This window comes from Rhamphochromis longiceps, linkage group LG7, assembly GCF_057381845.1.
Source record: "Rhamphochromis longiceps isolate RC_006_pf linkage group LG7, R_longiceps_female_GT1.1, whole genome shotgun sequence".
Classification (NCBI taxonomy): Eukaryota; Metazoa; Chordata; class Actinopteri; order Cichliformes; family Cichlidae; genus Rhamphochromis; species Rhamphochromis longiceps.
In genome coordinates this window covers 15,773,242-15,793,306 of record NC_140563.1, presented here as the reverse complement: position 1 = coordinate 15,793,306, position 20,065 = coordinate 15,773,242, and the positions used below count along the sequence as shown (strand labels likewise).

Here is a 20,065-nt window from a genome sequence, read left to right as displayed (position 1 = left end):
ACTGGTGCTGTGTATATGCATTTAAAACATGTAGCTTCTGTGGAGCAAATTTCTTTTTTGTATGGGATGTAGATTTTTTTTTTTTCAAAAGTAATGGATAGTAGTTTATTATTGCTGCATAGATAATGAGTATCTTCAAAAAGTCTTCAAATACATCCAGTGAAATAGAAAATAGCAATTTACAATTTAAAAACTGTTAAAACTTTTAATATAATTTCAAAAGAATGTTAAAAAAATTATTCAGAAAATATTTTCAAAAAGGTTTTTTGGTTTGTTTGTTTTTTTATTGTTGAAAACGACAGTACAGTACAAGTATTAACATTCTCTGTTTCTCTTTCTCACAAAATCCTGATAGTTTGCTCAAATCCCAAAATATTGTCTGATAAAACATTTTAGGATGTCAGATGAAAAACCTTTTCCTTTTCGACTCACGGGAGGATGAAAACGTAGTCATAAAACATTTAATATCATACAAGAGAAAAAAGATAAAGTTGGATAATTATTATTCTTTCTTTGAAATTTTGTCCTTTAAGCAAAAAAAATCCAACATTCATGCAAAAATGGTGTACCTGATATCATTAGGAGAAAAATCCCCCAAAAAAGACAACGACGTATCAAAATTGCAATTCTACTATTGAAGCATCTTTCAGTTTTAAACAGATTCAGTCGGCTGAGTCAAATTAAGTTACTTTTTACAGGTTCGTGAAATTAAAAGGACACTACCGTTACGTTAAGGATGTTGATGTAAAGGACAAAAAAAAGACGTGGAAGCACGTCAAGGCACTGGTTCTGAGGCAGCACTGTGTTCTAAGGACAGACTTGTTGATGACAGTTAATCATTCACTCTGGATAACAAAGTGCAAGAAGACGAGACGAGAAAAACCTGATGGCGCCACTCGACTAAGAAAGTCACTGCAGTCTGAACAACCTGATGTTTGCTAAAAAAGCACAATGAAAACAGTATTTGTTGTGAATTTTGCCAAATTGTACAGTCCTTGTGAGATTTTTTTTTTAAATTCCACAGTTATGGTCTCAGTGGTCAAAATGAAAAAAGAGGATCTATGTTGTGTCTGTTTTGTCAGATCCCTCATTGTCTTTTTCCCATCCCTTGGGTGATATGCTGAATCCACTCTTTCAACATCTGAAAACTTGGTCGGGCGGCGGGATCCAGGTTCCAGCACTGTTTCATGATGTTATACACGACTTCAGGACAGCCGTCAGGACAGTCCATTTTGTAGCCTTTCTCCACTCGAGGCACTACATCCTTTAATGGCTACGGGAAAGACCAGATTTGTTTGTTGAACATTTTGGTCCTTTAAACCTAGGGCTATACTCATAACACATATATGGATGTTCGAGAGCGATCACAAAGTACTATTATTATTGATTTTGAATTTTAAAAAGTCATTGTTTTCCTAATCCAAAGCTGTTATTCCAGCATATTTTTTTATGCACAAAAACAAACTGATACTTACAATTCTCGGATAAGGAACTCGGCCAAAAGAGTAAATCTCCCACAGCAAAATACCGTAGCTCCAAACATCTGATTTGGTGGAAAATTTCTAATGACAAATAGAAAAAAAAAGGATATTAAGAGTTTATTTCACTGTGTTTTGGATACACAAACTATGCACGGCAAAGCACACGGCTCAGAACAGCTCTAAAGCAGCGCACCTTTTCTCTCAGTGCTTCAGGTGCCGTCCACTTCACGGGGAGCTTAGCGGTATCCTGAGTGGAAGAGGCCTCCTTGGTCAAGCCAAAATCACTGACTTTAGCCATGTTGTCCTCTGACACGAGAACGTTTCGTGCGGCTAAGTCTCGGTGAACAAAGTTATTGGTCTCCAGATACGCCATGGCTTCACAGACGTCTCTGTGAAAGTAAAAGAAAAAGTAACAAACGCCAGGCTCAGGCGTGTCGAATCAACTTTTTGTCATGGCACGAAAATAAAAAAAATTTAAAAAATTAAATAAATGAAACTACTATAACTGATTTCTACCATTCAGTGGGAAGATAAAAGGGCCTTTTAAGATAATAAAATAACCCTTTTATCTGCTAACCGTGTTGTCTTTAAATATATGGGTTAAGTGGTCCTTTAAAGAATACCTGATAAAGATTTAAATTCGAATAAACATCAACCACAACTTTAACCTCTTATCTATAGACTCATGAGATATAATCTGCTCTTTGTGCTGCAAAATATGCCCCTCTTTAGAGCTGAATTTCTTCCCTCTCTGATCACTAGCTATTGCAACACCGCTCTGCTAATACTAACATAGCATAAAATACAACAGAATAACTGCCGAAATTGTGGTTCGCTGCAGAAATACTCACAATGCAAAATGTAGGAGAGCTTCTCCACCAAGTACTGTCCGGCCTCTGGAACGTAAATAGTCAACCAAACAGCCCTAACAACAACAACAAAAGCATGTTATATGTTTTATACAGAGTATTCACCACGTCGGGAGATTATCAGACACTCAGCCACTTACCTTTGCCATATACTCAGTAACTATAAAAAGACTTCCGTTCTCCTCCACAATCACTCCAAGCAGCTGTACCAGGTTATCGTGCCGTAGTTGCCTGATGAAGGGGACAAGCAGAGCAGTCAGTACGTGTCCATTTATGTTTCTAAAACGCGCCAGAACAAATGTTTAATTTCCTTACGTCATGACAGAAGCCTCTGCAATAAAGGCCTGCGCTGTGGCGTCGTTTTTGATGCACTTCACAGCTACTTTGGTCCCTCTGTAGTCTCCCACCATCACATCTGAATAATCACAAGCAATGAACTGATCAGTGAAGCTGCCTTTATACGACCCCAAACCAACAGTAAGACGGCAATGCGGCAAATGACATGTTCACAGAAATTAAATTTGAACAGTTTTCTAACTTTTATGTCGATTACAAGGAGAAGAACAGTCCATATATGAACGTCATGGCACAATCTCATGGTTTTCACAGTAATGAAATGAAATTTGGTGGTTCTGCGATGAGGAATATTTAATATTTGGGGCTTAAATGTCTTTTTAGGCAAAATCCTTTACACCCAAATGCAGCATATGATGCGTCACATCTTTATGTTGCTCTGATTTCTGTTTCATGCAAGAAATTAAGACTGGGCTTAAACTCACCATGGAGTTTAAGCTCATCTTAAGTAAACATGAACCCTAATCTACTTACCTCCAAATTCTCCTTTTCCAATAACCTGCTGCAGCTTGAGGTCTTTTCTGCTCAACGACCAGCCGCCTGTTCATCATTGAAAGTAGAAACAGAATTCAGCTGAGACGCAAACAAGCTTTTGATCATCAAGAACAATAAATAAAAGAAAAATGAAAATAATAATAAAAATCCACAATGTCCCTGCTGTACAAGTTACAAAGAACCGGCAAGCTTACTCCTGGAAAATTCATCCTGCGCAGCCACCGTCCCTTCCTCCAGCTTTGGCTTGATTAGTTTGGTGCAGAGGCCATCAGCATCTTTGGTGTAGTGCTACATAGAATAAGAGATAAAATACAGTGCACATGGCCTCATAAGAGCAAAGGAACTTTTACCATGACAGAAACTATCAGAACCACATCCAGAGCTTCAAAGCAGCTTTAGTATTTTGGAAAGAAAATTCCCCCTTCATTTATTTGCAGAAAAAAGCTCAAACCAATTTGAATAGCAACTTTCACTCTGCATCATCTTTTAGAGGATTGGTTTAGAGCACCTAATGAGTACATCTGTGGGTTTCGCTACTTATCTTTGTCCTTCTTATATTGCTTGTGGGTGCTGTAGCTGTATTTTAAAAGAAACTGAAGCTTGAAGTTCAAACCTTTGTGAACTTCTGTAAAAAAACATGAGTAAAACTCATTGAATAGTGTATACCTGTGACCAACAGAGGGCTGCCTGGTCAAATACGGTCAAAACCACATGCAATGGTTGACTGAAAAGCTTCAGTTGGCCAGAACTTACAGACACAAATCTACTTTACTGTGCAGAATAAATAGTATGTTGCTGTTCAAAATAAGCATTTCACACAGGAAAAGCAGTCATTTTGAGAGTAAAGACCTAGTATCTGTTTGAGGTTAGAACTCTGAACCTCAGCATACTGTTCACTTCCTCTTTGATACTTCCTGTTCATTATATGTTCCAGGAACTGCACAGACTCTCTGAACTAGCACAGTAACATGGGGAGGCTAAAACATGCTTACAGTAGACTGATGCTCAATATAGCCTCCTAGAAAATATCAGAAACACTTTGTTTTATTTAGAAATAAAAGCCCAATTTACGCCTTACCTCTACAAGCTGCATGAGGTTTTCAAAATAAGCCTCTTCATCGATGGTGAGCTTGCCGTTGTGGTAGATGATGCGATAGTGCTCCACCTTACCGTCGCAGCTCACACACAGAGTGTAGTCGCCAGGGAAGTTAGTGCTTTCCCGCACCAAGAACAGGCCTGTCTCAGGGGGGTTAAGCAACCGCTCCGCCTGATCCCGAGTTATCTTGCCATGAAACCATCTGGTGGAAGAGGTAGCCAGAAATCAGTACACCGACAAAACCAACAGATCAGCCCAGCAACTCCAAATTCACATCAGCTGTATGTACACGTGACATATCCAATAACAACATATAGACTGTGCCTGCATCCATTCTACTGTCTGCATCAATCATTAACAAACATTATTAGTTAAATGTCTTCCTCCTATTTTACCCACTTGGATCCAGTCATTCTTAAACTGGGTCTTTTAAAGCCTTAGATGGTTTGATTGTGCATTTCATTTTACGCTTGACTTTTTTTTACTTGTTACACTGTCACGTTCCTTCTTTTTACAAACATATATATTGTAAGTAAATATATATATTTTGTGCATTTGGGAGAAAACAACTGTAACCTTGATGTTTCACTTTCTGTTACTGTTCATACGCTCTATTTTCCATGTAAAGCCACGGCACCAGTGTCTGCTGAACAGATTACATTTATTATTTTTAAAAAAATGTATTTGGGTATTGTGGTTTTCAGTGTAGCCGCTATATTAAGAGTCGGGATTATAAATAACCACATTCAGTAAACTAACTGGTTCTCGCAGCGCGTTCTTACACGCTAAAAACTGCCTTAAAGTTTGGCTGGTTCATCAAAGGGAAGTTACACTAGCAGGCCTTAATATCAAAGTTTCTTTCTCTCATGCTGACAGGTGTGTTTTGCTCATAGGTTTGTAGCTTCCTGGTACTGGCTGAGTGTTCGGTGGTGTACGCATGTATGCATTTGCCAGATGAAGGTCAAAACAAAAATATTCATTCTAAGAGTGCTGAAGCTGATTTTTTTTTTCAACAACTCAAGCTGAAAGTAATTTTTTTTATAGCTACTGTACCTATTTGTCCATTTTCCCACGTTCCTCACTATTAAAATAATGCTTAGAGCTGTTAATCAGACAACACGTGCAAAGACAGGAAAAGCTAAATCTCCCTTCCTAACACAAAATAAAGGGATATTTGTGGCAGATTATTGCTTTAGTCTTTGAAAAATTTTCATCTTTCCGCGTTTAATCAACCTCACAGTGTTATCACAAACCTTAAATGGGGCTTTAATGCAAATTAAACAACTACTGCCTTCATCATCCAGATATATAGATTAGGGTGATTTGCATATCCACTGCAACCAGTTATACAACAGAGGCTGTCACATATTTAAATGTGGTTTTTGGAATGTACAGCGTATGCATTTGCACTTGGCTCCATACGAAAGTTACATTTAAATATCACACAATAAAGCTTGTTGGAAAGCTTTTCTTTACAGACACAGAAGCAGTTTCCCTCCAAGCTGAAAGGAAAGTATCGTTATAAAGTTTTCCTTTCAGTTCTGTATTACGGGTTCTCATCTTAGCTCGTAATACAGAACTTTTTGAGGTCAAGATCCCCTTTTATCAGTGTAAGCTCATATTCATTACTGGTAATATTTACTGAGAACTGCACACTATGTGAGAGTTGGTTTTCTTTTACTCATTTCCATTTCCAAGAGAAGGCATTTTTTAAAGCAACTGTGAATGAGATATCACATGTCTGAAAGCATACATTTATATATAGCAACTGATGAGTTAAGCTCAATCCTAGGCACCTTATGCTAAAGGAAAATTATTATCTTATTTGGTTTCTGGTACAGTTCGATTTGCATTAAAGTTTATCAGCAAGTGCGCTCTAAATAAAGCTGGCATTCATACATATGCACATGCCTGCAGCAGCAAACCCATGACGTGGACAAGTGGGGAGATTTTTTAGATTACTTCAGTCTGAAATAGAAAAGAAACAACAGGAAACTGTGCAGAGTTCATGCAAACCTGAGGTGGAAGCAGACAGACGTGCACTGCAATTACAACACAGCCCAACCAAACTGTGGTCTCCATTCACACAACTACTGTGCAATTGCCACGACAAATAGGCCATCAGCCTTCTGCAACCACACAGCCATGGAAGAGGGCAAAGTCAAGCTATTTTAAACACTGCTAAAAACGCCGCACAAAGATGGTGCTGCGGCAAGAGATACAGACAACCGATGCTCATGAGAATCTATATACTTACGGCATTAGACTCAGCTTTCCCCCACTTTTCACACCTTCCCTTTTCTGGACATAGTTGGCTGGGATCGTTCCCTCGCGGCCTGCAGAATTTTTAGCCTTGTACCAGTTTGGATCCTGAAATGCAAAAAGTTTACTGAGCGGCGCCGCATGGCATCAAACACAGAGCTGTGTCTTCATAGAAACGCAGACAACAAAAAAGAAATGTTACCTTTGTGACAACAATGATAGTCAACACGTCTCCTTTGTTAAAGGGCAGGTCCTGCTCTGTTGTGCCTTTGAAGTTATACCTGGCCACACACTCTGTGCCCTGCGGCCATGGGTTCTATAAAAGCGAGGGACGGTCACTGTTTCAGTAAAAATCCATATTTTTTCATTTGTGCTTGCAATTTTTGTCACACACCACCTGGACCTTACCTGGACCTCTGTCATGGTGAGGCGGTTCGATCCTCTCACAGGTGAGGTTTGCTAGCTCCTACCATTAGAGCTGGTAAACACACACGCGCGCACGCAGTACCTGTGAAAGCGAGCAGAAGAGTAACTAGGATGTCCCCCTGTTTACTGATACTGACCCGACCGCAAGCAAATTCTCAGGAAGATAATGAATTTGTGGTTTCGCTGTACGGGGGCACATGGTAATTCGAAGCAAGCAGATGAGCCATTATCACAGCACACTGGAGTAACGTCAGATCAGACAGTGTCGGTAAAAATAACTCGCTCAGACAGAAAGCAGAACTAACAGGTTTTCTTTTTTTAAACACACTTTCACAACTAGTGCATAATGTTTCCATGACGGAGGAAAACAGTGCCAACATAAAGAAGCTCTTTCACTGTAGAATATTTCATACAAAGTAAGAAATGCACTCTGACATGCTAAAAGTAAGAGATAAAGAGACCAAAATGCAACCTACTCCCTACTGTGTATTTCATGTGAAAACCTAGCTTGGTCTGACCTAAAATAAGGCACACACTGGTTCTCCATCTTAAACTCAATGACTGGGCCTTGTAGGAATCAAGATAGCTTTCTTCCAACCCTGGAATGCAAACTTGTGGTGAGATCTGACCAGGCCCCAGGGACTCATCCAGCCCAGCATTACTTTATGTCAATAAAACAGCCACTGTGACACTAACCTTAGGCCTGAGTAACCCCGGGGCCTGTGTTTCCATGATACACACACACATCATAAACCAATCAGAGCAAAGACATCATAGTTAAATGATGACCTACAGATTAAGTCATGCTCCACATCCTCCCTCTCTCTTTCCCCCCAAACCCCACTTCCTCTCTTGCTCTATCAGTTCCCAGGAAGAGGTGGCAGGGCTCAAATGATCAGAGCTCAGGGAAAATCCTGGCTCTGATAAACTGTCACTTTACATGAGGTCACATCCTTTGACATGTCCACTGCAGTGCAGTCAACTTCCTGTACGACATCCCAACTTCTGTACACACCAACTTTAGGGTGGGTTGCTTAGAAATGCGATAAATGAAAAAAATCCTCTTCTCTTATAACGCTTCTTCCATCTGGTGTGTTTTTCTGTTTAAATAAATAGCCCGCCATTTCTCAGACAAGCGTGTGTTTAAAAACTATCACGAGACTGTCATCACACCGCACCATGGGGATGTGATGGATGTGGTCCCTTATGGAGTGGTGCAGCTGTCTCCTGTATCAAGGGACAAAACTATCTGGACACATTTCCCACACCCTTAAGAACAGCCCCACTCTGCTCACCCCAACCCAGCTCTACTATGTGCAGACAGTCAAAGAAAGGCAAAGATAACCGAGCTGCTGTGGGCCAGTTATTCTTGTGTAGGTGTGTTTGTGTGCAGCTGTGGTGTGTGTGTGTGTGTGTGTGTGTGTGTGTGTGTGTGTGTGTGTGTGTGTGTGTGTGTGTGTGTGTGTGTGTGTGTGTGTGTGTGTGTGTTTCTTTTTTATCTTTACAAAGACTTTAAAGACAAACAAATTATTGACACACACCAAAATGCAAAACTGTGGTGAGAAAAACATTCTGTCTGTTCATATGGAAAAATAAGAGAGAAGTCAGAAAAGCATGTGATATTTTTAGCCGTGCTGTTGGTGTGGCTATGAAGATCTCACTTTAGGTCTGTGGGTCAGCACATCACAGATCTTGACTTGAATGCTTGAACTAACTATTACAAGTGTTGCTGTGAAAATTTGTGTGTGCATTCACAGGGGCTTCGAGATGACTTCTATACTCTTTGGGCATTTCATCAATTTCCCATGAGCGCAACCTTCTGGTAAGCAAATTCATCAACCTGTTAATGACGAAAGCGCCACATAAACCAACGACAGTACCATCACCCACAGCTTCATGTGGTTTATTCATCATTATTAAATTATTAATTATTAAATAAAATCAATGCTGTAGCAACGACACAATTTTATCCCAACTCGAGCAATCTGGTAATGACCCATGCTTTTACCTTATGTTGCATGATCCTGTGCTTCCCAAACAAATCTCATGCCAAATAAGAACAAACCTCAAAGTCCCTGCTTTATTATTAAAAGAAAACAAGCTTTTTACCACCTAAAACTACATTTAGTAAGCTATTGTTTCTGCATCGTTTATTTTGAAAATATTTTGTCTTATTCTATAATAAGTTTTCAGTATCTTTTAATCTAAATATATACCTATTTTACATTACTATTATTACATTTTAACTGTGATAACAAAGGAAATCCCCATCTCTAGGATAAATAAAGGAAACGTTATCTCATCTTAGGACAAAGTGTGAACATCGGGCATTTCCCAAATTTAGACCACCAACACTGGCCAAGAGACATCACAGAGAGTCCAAAAGACAGCGTGTGTTAGCTGCCGATTATAAATGAAACAATGTAACCTAGTCCAATTTTAACAAAGAAAAAGAGAGAGAGAATGTAAAGTTGTGTGTTTGTTGTGTCGGGATGTTCAGTATGGAGATCCCAAAAGTGAGGGAGTTGCAAGCACTCTGTTCACTATGATTCAGTTATTATGAAATGTACTTTCTCTGCATTTTATTTTCAGGTAAGCTGTAAAAAAAATCATAATTTTATAGTCACAAGGTTTTTTATAGAGTGACTCGGCACATTGAGGCCACTTAACTCCCATTGTGGCCACTGGGACATTTTTACTTATGTTAGTAAAAGTCAGAGCTGTTGTTTAATATTAAATAGTTTTTTTTGTCAATACATTCAAAGCCAATCCCTACCTGCAGAAGGGAATAATACATTAATATTGTGCATATCATAACTATCATGACCTCTCTAACTAAAGGATAAGCTTACCTAGATTAATACAGTTGACTATTTTTTCAGAAACGTCTGGTGGTAGACCATCTGTCCATACAGCTGTACCCCATTCAATTTAGGATCTATTTCACTACGACCCCAAAATGAAAAGCCGCTGATGTAATACAGGGAACGTCGGGTGTTCGCCAAAGTCGACAATGTTGGTGTACTGTAGGCTGCGACTGTTGGAATAAACTTTTATGACAATGTATCAAATACTTGATGTCACACAGTCCAAACAGTGTGGACAGTTACAGGCTTTTCATATTTTGGCTCTGTTCTTCAGCACATTTGATTTTAAATCCAATATTGGACCTGCTAATTCAATTTTTTTCCACTTTTCATCATCAAGCAAGGTAACAATCCTAAATATAAAACCAGATTATCTAAAGGATTGACTGGCCAGGATGATCACCTGATCCCAGGCTGACTATACTGCATTTTAGGTGTTGAAGACAAGATTAAAGGCAGATAGACACCATGCAAGAGATGAAAGTAGCTGGAAGGTTATCGCTAAGCCTCAAAGTATTTTCCCCCCAAAATTGAAATGCATCGTCTTCATATGTATCAGTTATTCCTAAACACTGAATATTTGGGCGCTGTTAAAAGTAGTTTTTTTTCACTACAGATTTAAATGGTGGTTTCCAAATCAGCATTTCCAGATCCACAAGGTTATTTTGTGACTGAAACACATCAAAAGTACAATCATCTGAGTTTTACCTCGAAGCAGGACATTATGCTGACGATGCTCTGAAAGCCACCAGAAGTTGTGGACTGCAACAGAATATGTGTGAGGGAAACCCTTTGTAAAGAGTCTCGTCAAAAGAAGAATGTATCAACGGGGTCAGCAGCTTTTTTCCCCTTTTTTCATATTAATCTCTTCTGGGACGCTGAATGCTTCCCAGCAGCAGGCCACCAGCAGCTGAGTGAACGGGACAGAGCTCATTCTGCCACAGACTCCCACTGCCATTTCCACAGAGCTCTGCATGGAGCCACAGCTTGCTTTTTTTCAGGAAGCAGCAAAGGATCTCATTGTGAGTGAGTCAAATTTCTGCTGACCCCAGTCTCATTAGATCCAACATCATCATCAATGCATCCACTGAGCAGTTTTAAGGGCAGTGATGTGACTTGATCTTTAAATTTTGCTCACTGTTCCGTTTTGTGTTTACTGCTCTACATTAATTGTAGACATAAATCTCATAATTGTGCACATACACAGATATAAGTTGAATGAAGGGAGGCGATGGACAACATTCATTCCCAAAAATAAAAGGAAGCCACAGTCGATTAGTTTAATCATAAAGAGTGACTAATAAATAGTGTTGGACTGTATAACTGCAAAATAAGCTCATACAGCTCTTACATGGTATAATATCGCATGTTCTTGCAGTTTAAAACAATCCTGTTGTCCAAATCAAACCACTGATCAACACTTGTCTCTTGTGCCTTCTTGTGCAAGTCAGTTGCAGTCTTTACTGAACTAATCAGCGGCAGCCTGACTGCACGGAGCAAGACAGGACAAGAATGTAAAAACATCTTCTTTGACCTAAAATCTGCCACTCCCTCATTTACTCACAGACAATAACCGAGGTGAAAATGTTGATTGTGCACGGTGGGAGGCTGGATTAGCTAATTGTTTATTCCCCAGAGCTATCAGAAATGACTCCCTCTTCTTTTAGTCACACATCGAAGACCATGAGATCATAAAATGAGACTGTGGCTCAGGTAGAGTGGGTCTTTGTGTATAAATGGGATGGATCCTGAACCCCCTGTAATAATAGAAAATGCGATGCAGGAAAAAGTATTAAAAACACATGAACGTGGCTTGTGTGTAAAGTGTCGAAAAGCACCGCTCAAATTCAAATTATTTAAAGCATTAAAGCCTGTTGATGCCATAATGATACATCATACAGCGTTTAATTCTTAAGATTTTGCAGGATCGTAAAAATGTGTTGTTAACATTAACCTAGTGGTTCATCTCAGTAAATCATCTGATTGATTCTTTTACTAAAGGCTCCTATCGTTTCTCTAAGTGCAGCAGAGGGCCAGCACTCCAGCCTCATGATGCTCTTCAGTTGCTTTGATACTACTGTCCTGTTAGCAACACTGTAACAGCAGCAGGCAGCAGAGAGAGAAATAAACACTTGACTTTTGTCAACATCCACTGAGCTGCCACCTGGCTGGCACACAGACAGACACATCCAGTGAACAGTAATGAGCACAAAGAGAAGGCTGGTGGGGGTCTATAACAACAGCCAGCAGATGTTCCTGAGAAGGAAGTCACCTCTGCCTTTAGGGGCAGCAGCTGGACTGTGGTGCTTTTGCACAGCTGACTGAAACAAACGTCTGTAGGATCTGAGAGAGGAAGTGCGAGTCCAGTGTTTGGACCCGAAACACAGACCATCATTGTATCACTTTTAATAGCTCAGAGTTTTTCCTGTGACGCTTGGGGTGGGGGGGGGGGGTGTTAAAAACTAGGTGTGTACTTAAAATAGTATCCAATTTATCATAAACAAACACAAAAGCTAAACTGAGAAACAAGGTTGTTTTCAGCGTAGCAGGAAGAAGGATAAGCGATTGTTAATCAGGGGCAATCCCCTGCATTTTGGCCAGCCAGCCATTCTAGTGAACTTTGCATTTTATTGCCATCCAAAGTTCGCATGACGTACCAAACCTCTTCACGCTGGAGAACGTTTGGTCATGTTGACTTCACCAAGGAAACACGGCATCAAAAACACCATATAAGTCGAAACTGCCGTGCCTGAACAGCGGATGGACCTTTCCTCGCTGTGGCGCGATCACATGCAGGCTGTTTTATGGGTGCTGTGTGCACAGCGCAGAGTGAAGTGCAGTGCAAGGCTGCTGCTGCTCATGCAGCCAGGCGTGACACATTATGGTGCAGCAGCAAAGCTTTGCTGCGGTTTTACGAACTTCTCTCCATCCTGTTTCAACAGCTTAATCTTTCTTTACAGTTTATCGTACTCTAAAAGAAGAATCTTTGCTGGTCAGGAGATCCGTTGCTGCACCAGCGCACACTTCACACTTTGTCCGAAAAAGGAGGGAAGTCCCGTTTCAGCGAAAAGGGCATCACCCAGAAAACACACCCGAGAGATGCTCCGCTCAGCTAGATCTCTGATAGCGGAAATGTTGTTTTCTGACGTGCATTAATCGCTTTTTGCCATTTTCTGACGGGTGCAGCCTACCCGACGAACATTTAACAGCGCCGCTCTGCAACTTGTAGCATGCACGTGCACGTGAAAGTGCGCCCACCGTTAACAAAACTTCAAAAAGCTGTCAAAGATCCCAAAGTCCGTGACAGTGGGAATGAATGCTGCTCTCCAGCTCGAAAGCAGATTATTACTAGTCACCCAACATGTTATAACACAGCAATGTGGACAGCTGTGCGCTGCAGCTTCTTCTTCACCCCAGGAAGTCAGAGGAAGTGGTAGAAGTTTGGAGGATGTTAGTAGGGCCACGTCTATAATCGACTCACTTAAAAAAGACTTTTTCATTGTGATGTTTGAATAAACTATCCATGCCCATTCGACATCCTAACATTTATCTCCGCCAGAGCTGTCAGTCACTGCATCTACTTTAAAATAAACAGCACATTTTAAAATTTAAAGGCAGCTCTGTCTCAAACTTGAAATCTTACCTGTTTGCAGGTAAAAGCAGCCGATTTGAAGCGCTTACAGGTGATTCCACACGTTTGTTTTTCCTTCTACAGGAGAGCACAGTTTGCCATTCACGCAATAAATAACCGACAGTCGATGCTGAAGCGCAAAACACATCCAGTCCTGATGAGGAAGAAGTGAAAACTGTCTCAGGTGATCAGAAAACTTGAACGGCACCAAACGAAACTCGACTAAAAACAATAGGCAGCGGCGTTGATGCGTCTCCAGTCAAGACTATTTACAAAACAGACCTATAAATGAAAAAAGACAGCAAAACAAAGTAAACTTCCACAGATGTATCGCCTCTTTTGTGTCGTCCTTCGTTTAGAGGGAGAAATAAAAACTCCCGCCACGGCGATAAGTATTACTCAGTAAAATCGCGGTGAGTAATTAAAAAGGATTAAACTTAATTTGAGTCAAGTTCGCTCTGCGCTACTCCTTTTCCCCGTCACATTCAAGTTTTTTTTTTTGGCCCCACCTTGATTTTGCGCATGCGCGTTGCTGACAACTAAAAATAAGTCCCCACAGGATATGTCTCAGTCAATTCAGTGAAGGAATTTGATCATCGATGAGGCAATAATAACAAGAAACCAAGATACAGGGACAGCGTGGGTGCAGTTGTTTTCATTTAATTGGTTCAACCTGCAGATGTGACATATTAAGACTGAGCAGCACTTTGCACATGAGGCTTCAAAGGGAACTCACTAAAAAAAACAAATTCTGTGTTGCAAAGTTGCGTGTCTATATATTTCTCGAGTTAATATGCATGTCTGCCCTTAACATTTAAGACATATAAATGATTAAAAAGAAAAGAAAAATGGGGGTGCAGGGGGAGGAGGGAATCCCCATCTGCTGCTGCAAAAAGACTTGCACAAACATATTTCCTGTAAAAAGTCAGACTGATCCAAGTTCTTCGACTGTTCACATTTTATTGATATACAATCCTTTCTTTGTTGCCGTTGATGAGAAAATAGTGTTAAGTACACAAAGTTGTCATTACAGCAGAACAAAAGGGAACCACCATAAAAGTTTTATTCACTGCCCCCTAGTGGCCAAAGACGAACTAAACTCATTTTATTCACATTCAGCAACGCTGGCTGATGACGTTTCCAAGCCAGACTTGTCTCAACAGATGTGACATAACACATGCAGTCAGAGGAATGTTAGCGAAAGGACAAAATACTTAAGTATGAAAGTAACTTTGGGCAAATCGGTACATGAAGTCTGTGCAGATTAATTTACACAAAAGAAACAATTACAATGACTTTCAAAAAAAAAAAATCCTCAGATGGTGTGGACTGCTTAAATTTAGCCTTTCTTACACCAATTTCAAAGAATACACAATCCAACTCCAAATAAGGGCACGTTAGAGAACAGCTATGCAGATCCGACACAGATTGGTAACCTCAACGTAATACACTTCTGGACACATTTCACAGCAAATGGTTACATTCATTGCTTGAAAGATCTGAGTAGACATGCCTCCAATCAAGGCATCAAAGGGAAGAAAAAAAAAGCAGCTGCACGTGAACTTCACAGTTTGTGATTTAGTGTATTGTTAAATATCAGCTTAATGTCCTGAAATAAAAGCGTGAACACAAGAATCAAGAATATTTTGTGATTTCCACGATTGCCCAATCCTGCAGTTCTTTTTTTTTTTTTTAAGCCAATTTTATTGGTTCCTAGAAAGTATTCAAGTGTGGGACGCTGCATCAGCACAAATGAATTGAAATACATTTGAATCCCACCACACAGAAAGTAACATTTGGTTAAAAAAAAAAAAAAAAAAAAAAAAAAAAAAGATCACTCCAACCTTTTTGGTCGGACTTATTTTTAGCCAAAGTGTCACTTATAATTGTGCCACTTCGGGCTCCGCTTTGACAGACTTCTATTAACTTCTGCATATGAAACATGCAATACTGCAAAAACTTGCCGAAGTTGTGCAATTGCTTTGACCTCATCAAGTCTGCACCAGTTTTGATTGTGTAAAGCAAAGTTGGCTTTTGAATCCAATCTGTACTACCAAGCTAAACAGGCAACAGCAACCCAACATCGCCAAGAATTAGCAGACTTGATAGTTCACTGTGAGAGAATATGGTATCAGTACTTAGTCTGCAGTCTACTGAATATTTTCTCCATAATACAGTAATGGCTGAAAGACAACAGACGCTGTATGAAAAATATATTTAACAAATCTAAACTCTAGTTGGCATTCGATGAAGCAATAAAGATTTTACATGAGTTGTACAAATAGAACTTTGGGCCTTTCAAACAACAGTAAAGCCCTTCATCCCATAACTGTACCAAAGTTTAATAAACTTATTTCCCCTTAAATTATCATGAAAAGGTACGACTGCATCTATTTTACATGCCATGTCTTGTTTCCAGAGCCCTTATCATCACAATATAATTTGCAGAAGAGACAAAAAAGCTGTTGTAATCTGCTGCTCTTGTATTTGAACACCTTGTTATTTAGGACAAATATTACAAGCTTAATTCCCAACAAAGCATTACATAACAGTGACAGAATGTGGCAAAGTACTGCAGGCAGCAATGGAAAGACCAGCGTAAGCTTAACTGTAAGCCGTCAGATCCCAATACGTGTGAAAATTGTTCATGCGTGTAAACCGAGATGAATCTGCGTCTAATCACTGGAGTGCTTTGAAAGAAAGTTAGATTGCCATGACTTTCAGAACTCTCCTGTTTTAAATCAGTGATTGTCCTACTCACTTTAAATCTGAACATTAAAGCCCCTTACAGCCATTAAGCTGTCAGCATCTTAATGTGTCAACTTCATGTCTGAACAAGCACACAGTCACACACTCATAAAAGTCCCTGCAGCAATCTAAAACAGACTAACATTTACATATCATACTTTCAACATGGCGCAAGTCTGAATGTATGCAGTCATTATAACAGACAAGTGTGAAGAGGATTATGACTGCACGTCTCCTGCCTTTTGAGAGCTCACAAAAGATAGCCCTAAACAGCAAAAACATGATGTAACATTTTATGCCACTGCATGTATTGTACAATAAGATGAAGCCTATAGTACACTTTTAGATTTTCACAATCCAGAACCAGGAGCTCTGAGTATGTGTGAGGGCTAAAGCAGACGCTCTTCTCTGCAGCACATACACAAAGACAACTAGATGCTGTGTTCTTCATGACTACAGCACGGAGAACTAAATGTGGTTAGACTTTGTTTGACACAACGCTGACAATGATCTTTGCCACAAGTGCTGTGCACATATTGCAGATATGGTGTGCACGACACCATATTTATGTTTGAACTGACAGCAAGAGAAACTTTAACATAAAAAGTTGAAGAAACCAGCACTGTTCTCCTGTATTCCCTCTTTGAAACGGCTCTAATGTTGCATTCTTTGACACTTTGGTTATCATTATGAATTAACAAGACTTATTAGCAATCTTATTAAACTGCTTGCTATACCCTCCAAAAGTCTGTATTTTCAGAAATGCTTACTTTTTCCCCCCCTATCTCTATCGATATGCACTTAATCCTACTACGCTACTGTAAGATGCATCACCACTGGTCCTTCAGTATGAGGAAAAAGATCTGTTTGCACACGCCGAGTTAGAAATTTCACAGATAAACTGGAAAAACAGATCTAACTCTGGAATATAAGGCGCCAAAACCCAAACGGTCATGGAAGGTAAAAGATTTAATCTGTCAACATGACGTGAGATGTCGACCATCTGACCCGTTATGCCGAGTGCAAGGGGATGACAAATTTGCAGCCAAAGGGAGAATGGTATTTGATTCCCACTTCCTGGAACACCTGGCGAGGAATTCCTATGTCACACAGGTAGACCCTGCCAGCCCCTTCAGCTAAGGGGAGTGGAAGGCAAAGTGAGAGGGACCATTTGGCTTCAACTGCCTGCCCCTGGCCGCTAGCAGGGGGATCTAAGCTTAGCACTGGTGCTCTGTTCTGATTCGCCCAGTCTGCAGCCGCCCAGTACCAAGGCTGATCCATCAGGAATGTGTTCTCATGACAGTCCAGACAGTTAATGATTAGATCCACAGGGGTGTCAGGGAGGTCTGTGGAGCCACAGAGAAAAAAGAAGAATGTCAAGGTATTTAGCAACGCTTTTGTTTTTAATGAAGCCAACAGTATTTGGAGGGGGAGAGATCAATAAAGCCACAAAACAAACCTACCTTTGATACTGGACACCTGTTTGCCACCAGTTTTGTTGAAGAGGGTGACCTCGCTGGTCACGGCGTCATGCATTTTGACAAAGTTTGGCAGAAACAGGACGACCTCCACTTCGTGATTGGCCAGGTGGCGACCGCAGCTGATGCCCTGAGCTCCCTGAACATGAGGGCCACACAGCAGTGCCACCGTGGGATGCTGGTGCAAATTCTTCGGGGTGAATCTGGAAGAAGCAGGAATAGCAAAGGTTTTATTTAGTACTTTAGAAGAACAAAATGACTAGGTTAATTAGTGTTGATGCGACAAATATGAAATAAATAGAAACAAGAGAGAAACTTAGAAAAAAATAAGTACTCTGAGAGCACAAACCTCCACCAAAGCAGCTCACTCTCTGGGGAGTATTTACTTTCTAGGGAATAGTATTGCATTTTGTATATATTCATTTTGGGGTTTTTACAGTTGTTTTCACTGCACTAAAAACTTCTTAAAGTATATTTAAAAAGAACAAAGTGAAACTGAAACCCATTTTAACTATAATGTGATATTTAGAATCCCCATATATTAGTATCATTTCCTAAATGTTGCCAGTTCAACAAAAGGCACATTTTAGATAATTGCTTACCTGTTTGGCCCCCCTAGTAATGTAAGTGCCATCTGACTGGCACACACTCCAGTCATTTCCAGTCTCCTCTCCAGTGACAGACCATGGCGCTCAGCAACAGACAACAGACGCTTGTGCAGTTCGTAGGTTATACTTGGTACAACAAGTCCAGAGTCTGTGGAAAGTAAAGCAAACATCAATAAGGCTTAAATTGATTTACCTGCATCTCCACTTCATTCATTCCAATATAAAACACTTGCCGGTGCAGTATTCTTTGGCCCCAGGCTGCGGTACAGTAATCTGTCTGTACACAACAGGTTTGGCCTCCAGGATGTTCTCATCATGCCGGTACCGAGTAGGAGTCTGCTCCTGAGGTGTGCCGCGTGACCTCACACCATTACGACGCTCCGATATGTCAATCTCTGAGAAAACTGCTGCTTTGTCAAAAAGAGCCAGGTTTCCTTCAAAATCAAAGTCTGTGTCCAGGAAATCATCCACGCCGTCGCCAAAACACTCATCATCTCTCTGCTTCATCTGGCCATTCTTCACCCCATTCTTCTTCGGCGTCACTTGATTTACCCCTCGATTACTGGCTGACCCTGAGGGGATGATAAATATATAGTTAACCACTTTGCCACAGATTTTTAGTGAATTTAACAGCATTGCACTTACAGGAGTTATGTCTTCGACGGAATCCTTTAGGCTGGCCAGGTATGTCCAGATGACGCTCTCCATAACTTTTAGAGCAGTGCTGTGGAGAGTTCAGTTTCTCCACAGATCTAGGGTCACCCTTTGGGACTGCAACCGGTGCGCTGGTTACCTTTGCAGGTGCAGCAGAGGTAGTCCGACTATTGTCATTTCTAAAATCTAAAATCTTTAGGTCTTTTATGTCAATGGCACTGGGAAAAAAATATGAGTCAGAATGACGTTAAATAACAAAACCGATGAGCTAAAAAGTTGACAATGAGCTAACATTTAGTAGCACAGACTTACCTGAATGTGACCTCTGGCACGGGACACTTGACTCCATTGTGGAAAGGCTGTCTTAAGGAGATGGTTTGGCTGGACTGGTCCACAGATGATACTTCTCCCTGGTAGACTCCCAGCGTTGGTCCACAGTTAATTGACACCAAACTACCCAACCAATCCGCGGCCATTTCTACAGCACGTGTTATTAAGAAAGAAAATATTAATTATGTAGCATTATTGTCAGAGAAGATTTCTAGAGACAGGAATCATCCTGTTAGCTAACTTTGTGACCAGGACATCAGAAATACTAGTCGTTCGGTTTTACTAGAGAGTCGTGACTAGCTTAGCCACGGCCTGCTATCAACCTTAGCTAAGTTTATATGAAGGTAATATCGCCTTGAAAAAAAAATTGTTTACCTTTTTGGAGTTACGGTGATGAAGAGCCTCCTGAACAATACAACTCAATAAACTGCGATATTAAGTGCTCATAAGAAAACTGTTTCTTCTTCAACTATTAGCTTCTTAGCTTTTTGAATGGAGCAAGCTTTCACGGTTTATACCACTTCCTGTTTCCGGAAGAAGTACCTTTTCGAAATAAGAGCCGAAGCTTAACAATTTTTTGCCAGACAGCTGGAAATCTGTGGTGAAGCTTGTTTTGCCCCCCCCCCACACACACACACAAACACAAAAAGTCAGGCAGAGCTAAATAGAAATTTCAACTCATTATCTCAAAATCTCTGGTTAGTATCTCAACATGTTGACATACTTAGTATCTCGAAATTTCCAGTTATTTCATATAACTATAGCG

At 40.3% G+C, this 20,065-nt stretch overlaps 2 protein-coding genes across 2 annotated transcripts; both read right to left on the bottom strand.

Annotated features, from left to right (window-relative positions):
• Window positions 1-250: 250 nt before the first annotated feature.
• On the bottom strand, window positions 251-13,982 carry LOC146665069 (tyrosine-protein kinase CSK-like). The gene is made up of 13 exons (XM_085412504.1): window positions 13,494-13,982; window positions 6,966-7,065; window positions 6,760-6,873; window positions 6,553-6,665; window positions 4,278-4,497; window positions 3,394-3,487; window positions 3,179-3,244; window positions 2,666-2,765; window positions 2,491-2,581; window positions 2,333-2,406; window positions 1,675-1,870; window positions 1,476-1,562; window positions 251-1,273 (listed from the first exon to the last, which is right to left on the bottom strand). Exons 2-13 carry the CDS (start codon window positions 6,978-6,980, stop codon window positions 1,088-1,090), a joined length of 1,356 nt encoding a protein of 451 aa, XP_085268630.1. The 5' UTR covers window positions 6,981-7,065; window positions 13,494-13,982; the 3' UTR covers window positions 251-1,087.
• A 439-nt stretch (window positions 13,983-14,421) lies between these two features.
• Window positions 14,422-19,820, bottom strand: edc3 (enhancer of mRNA decapping 3 homolog (S. cerevisiae)). The gene is made up of 7 exons (XM_085412503.1): window positions 19,675-19,820; window positions 19,282-19,447; window positions 18,961-19,187; window positions 18,549-18,887; window positions 18,310-18,463; window positions 17,693-17,910; window positions 14,422-17,575 (listed from the first exon to the last, which is right to left on the bottom strand). Exons 2-7 carry the CDS (start codon window positions 19,443-19,445, stop codon window positions 17,241-17,243), a joined length of 1,437 nt encoding a protein of 478 aa, XP_085268629.1. The 5' UTR covers window positions 19,446-19,447; window positions 19,675-19,820; the 3' UTR covers window positions 14,422-17,240.
• Window positions 19,821-20,065: the final 245 nt, after the last annotated feature.

Bases quoted from the DNA above. Each gene is read 5' to 3' on its own strand.
- LOC146665069 (XM_085412504.1), bottom strand. The intron at 3,488-4,277 runs GTAAGGCGTAAA...TATTCTATGTAG, and splicing joins ACCTCATGCAGCTTGTAGAG to CACTACACCAAAGATGCTGA. The intron at 2,407-2,490 runs GTAAGTGGCTGA...TGTTGTTGTTAG, and splicing joins TTACTGAGTATATGGCAAAG to GGCTGTTTGGTTGACTATTT.
- edc3 (XM_085412503.1), bottom strand. From the start codon at position 19,445: ATGGCCGCGGATTGGTTGGGTAGTTTGGTGTCAATTAACTGTGGACCA. The intron at 19,188-19,281 runs GTAAGTCTGTGC...TTTTTTTCCCAG, and splicing joins GTGCCAGAGGTCACATTCAG to TGCCATTGACATAAAAGACC. The intron at 17,576-17,692 runs GTAGGTTTGTTT...GTGGCTCCACAG, and splicing joins ACAGGTGTCCAGTATCAAAG to ACCTCCCTGACACCCCTGTG.